Source organism: Apaloderma vittatum, unplaced genomic scaffold (genome assembly GCF_000703405.1).
Source record: "Apaloderma vittatum isolate BGI_N311 unplaced genomic scaffold, ASM70340v1 scaffold28925, whole genome shotgun sequence".
NCBI classification, from domain to species: Eukaryota; Metazoa; Chordata; class Aves; order Trogoniformes; family Trogonidae; genus Apaloderma; species Apaloderma vittatum.
The window spans coordinates 9492-10615 of NW_009718114.1; the positions used below are offsets into that span (position 1 = coordinate 9492).

A 1124-nucleotide genomic window follows, 5' to 3' on the forward strand; every position below is an offset into this window, starting at 1 on the left:
AGTAGCTCCCGTATTCGTTCTCCACCTACAAGCAGAGCAGGAGCCAGCACCCAGCACCCAGCACCCAGCGTGCACGTGGCAGGGCTGCAGCCAGGTCCCACCGCCCACTGGGATGAGCACCCGTCTCCCCCCTTCCCTCCCGAAATCACTAGATGTTGTGACAGCTCCCAGGTGCATCTCAAGACTTACCTTCCAGCTCCAGTATGACCCCCCCAGCTCTGCCAGTGTCCCTCAAACCACAACTGGGGTGGTGGCAGATATCCCCAAGTTCCAGCCCTTGCATTTAAAGCTAAGTCCAGAGGTTGGGAGGCATTTATCTAAGAATTGTGCCAGATGAGGTCATGGTGTAGAGATTACAGGTGGCTCATCCAAAGACGGCTCGGAGCAGGGCAGGGAGCCAGGTCCCACAGCACCCTACCTGCACACTGATGATGTTTCCCCCATGCTGGTACAGGCGTGGCTTGATCTTGGGTAGCAGGACATGGAGCCAGGAGTCCACAGCTGCCAGGTACGCTGAGGGGCAGGGGACAGCTCAGCCTGACTGCAGAGTCCACCCCAGCCCGCTCGCAGCCAGCACTGACAAGAGGAGGATGGAGGAGACAGAGCAGGGCTGGGCACGATAGGAAAGCAGAGGTGGAGGGTGAACTACAGGGCTCCCAAAAGATGGAGAAGAGGATGGGAGAGACCATGCACACAGAGCTGGCTGCTGCATGGAGAGAGACTGGTGTGTCGAGACTGACACCAGGCCATAAGGACACGGTGGCCAGAACTCCACGTCAAGGCTCACCAGGGTCGGAGGAGCGCAGGACGATGTCTGGTTTCCACAGCAGCCAGGCGGGCAGGCCACCCTAGAGAAACACACACAGCAGAGAGGGAGACAGAGCAGCTGCTCAGCAGCCCAGGCCAGCACACAACCAAATGCTGATGCTTGGCACTGGGGCAACATGTGCCCCGTGGGGCACCAGCGTAGGTACAGCTGGCATGCCAGCAGAAGGACCAACCCCACTGTGCCCTTCCCGGGCCATCTGTCACTCCCTCGGCAGCACCCCTCTGTGCCAGGCTGGGGCTCACCATCTCCCACTCCGCACAGATGTAGGGCCCGGGCCGCAGGATCACCAGCAGCC

At 60.5% G+C, this 1124-nt stretch overlaps 1 protein-coding gene across 1 annotated transcript in view; it reads right to left on the bottom strand.

Moving 5' to 3' along the window:
• GLB1L (galactosidase, beta 1-like) overlaps positions 1-1124 on the bottom strand; it is a gene marked incomplete at its 5' end in the record, with an annotated part of 4936 nt that overhangs the window by 3135 nt on the left and 677 nt on the right. The window contains 3 exons of the mRNA XM_009870154.1: positions 414-513; positions 788-848; positions 1072-1123. Coding sequence (XP_009868456.1) covers positions 414-513; positions 788-848; positions 1072-1123 — 213 coding nt within the window. The remainder of the gene's footprint in view (positions 1-413; positions 514-787; positions 849-1071; position 1124) is intronic.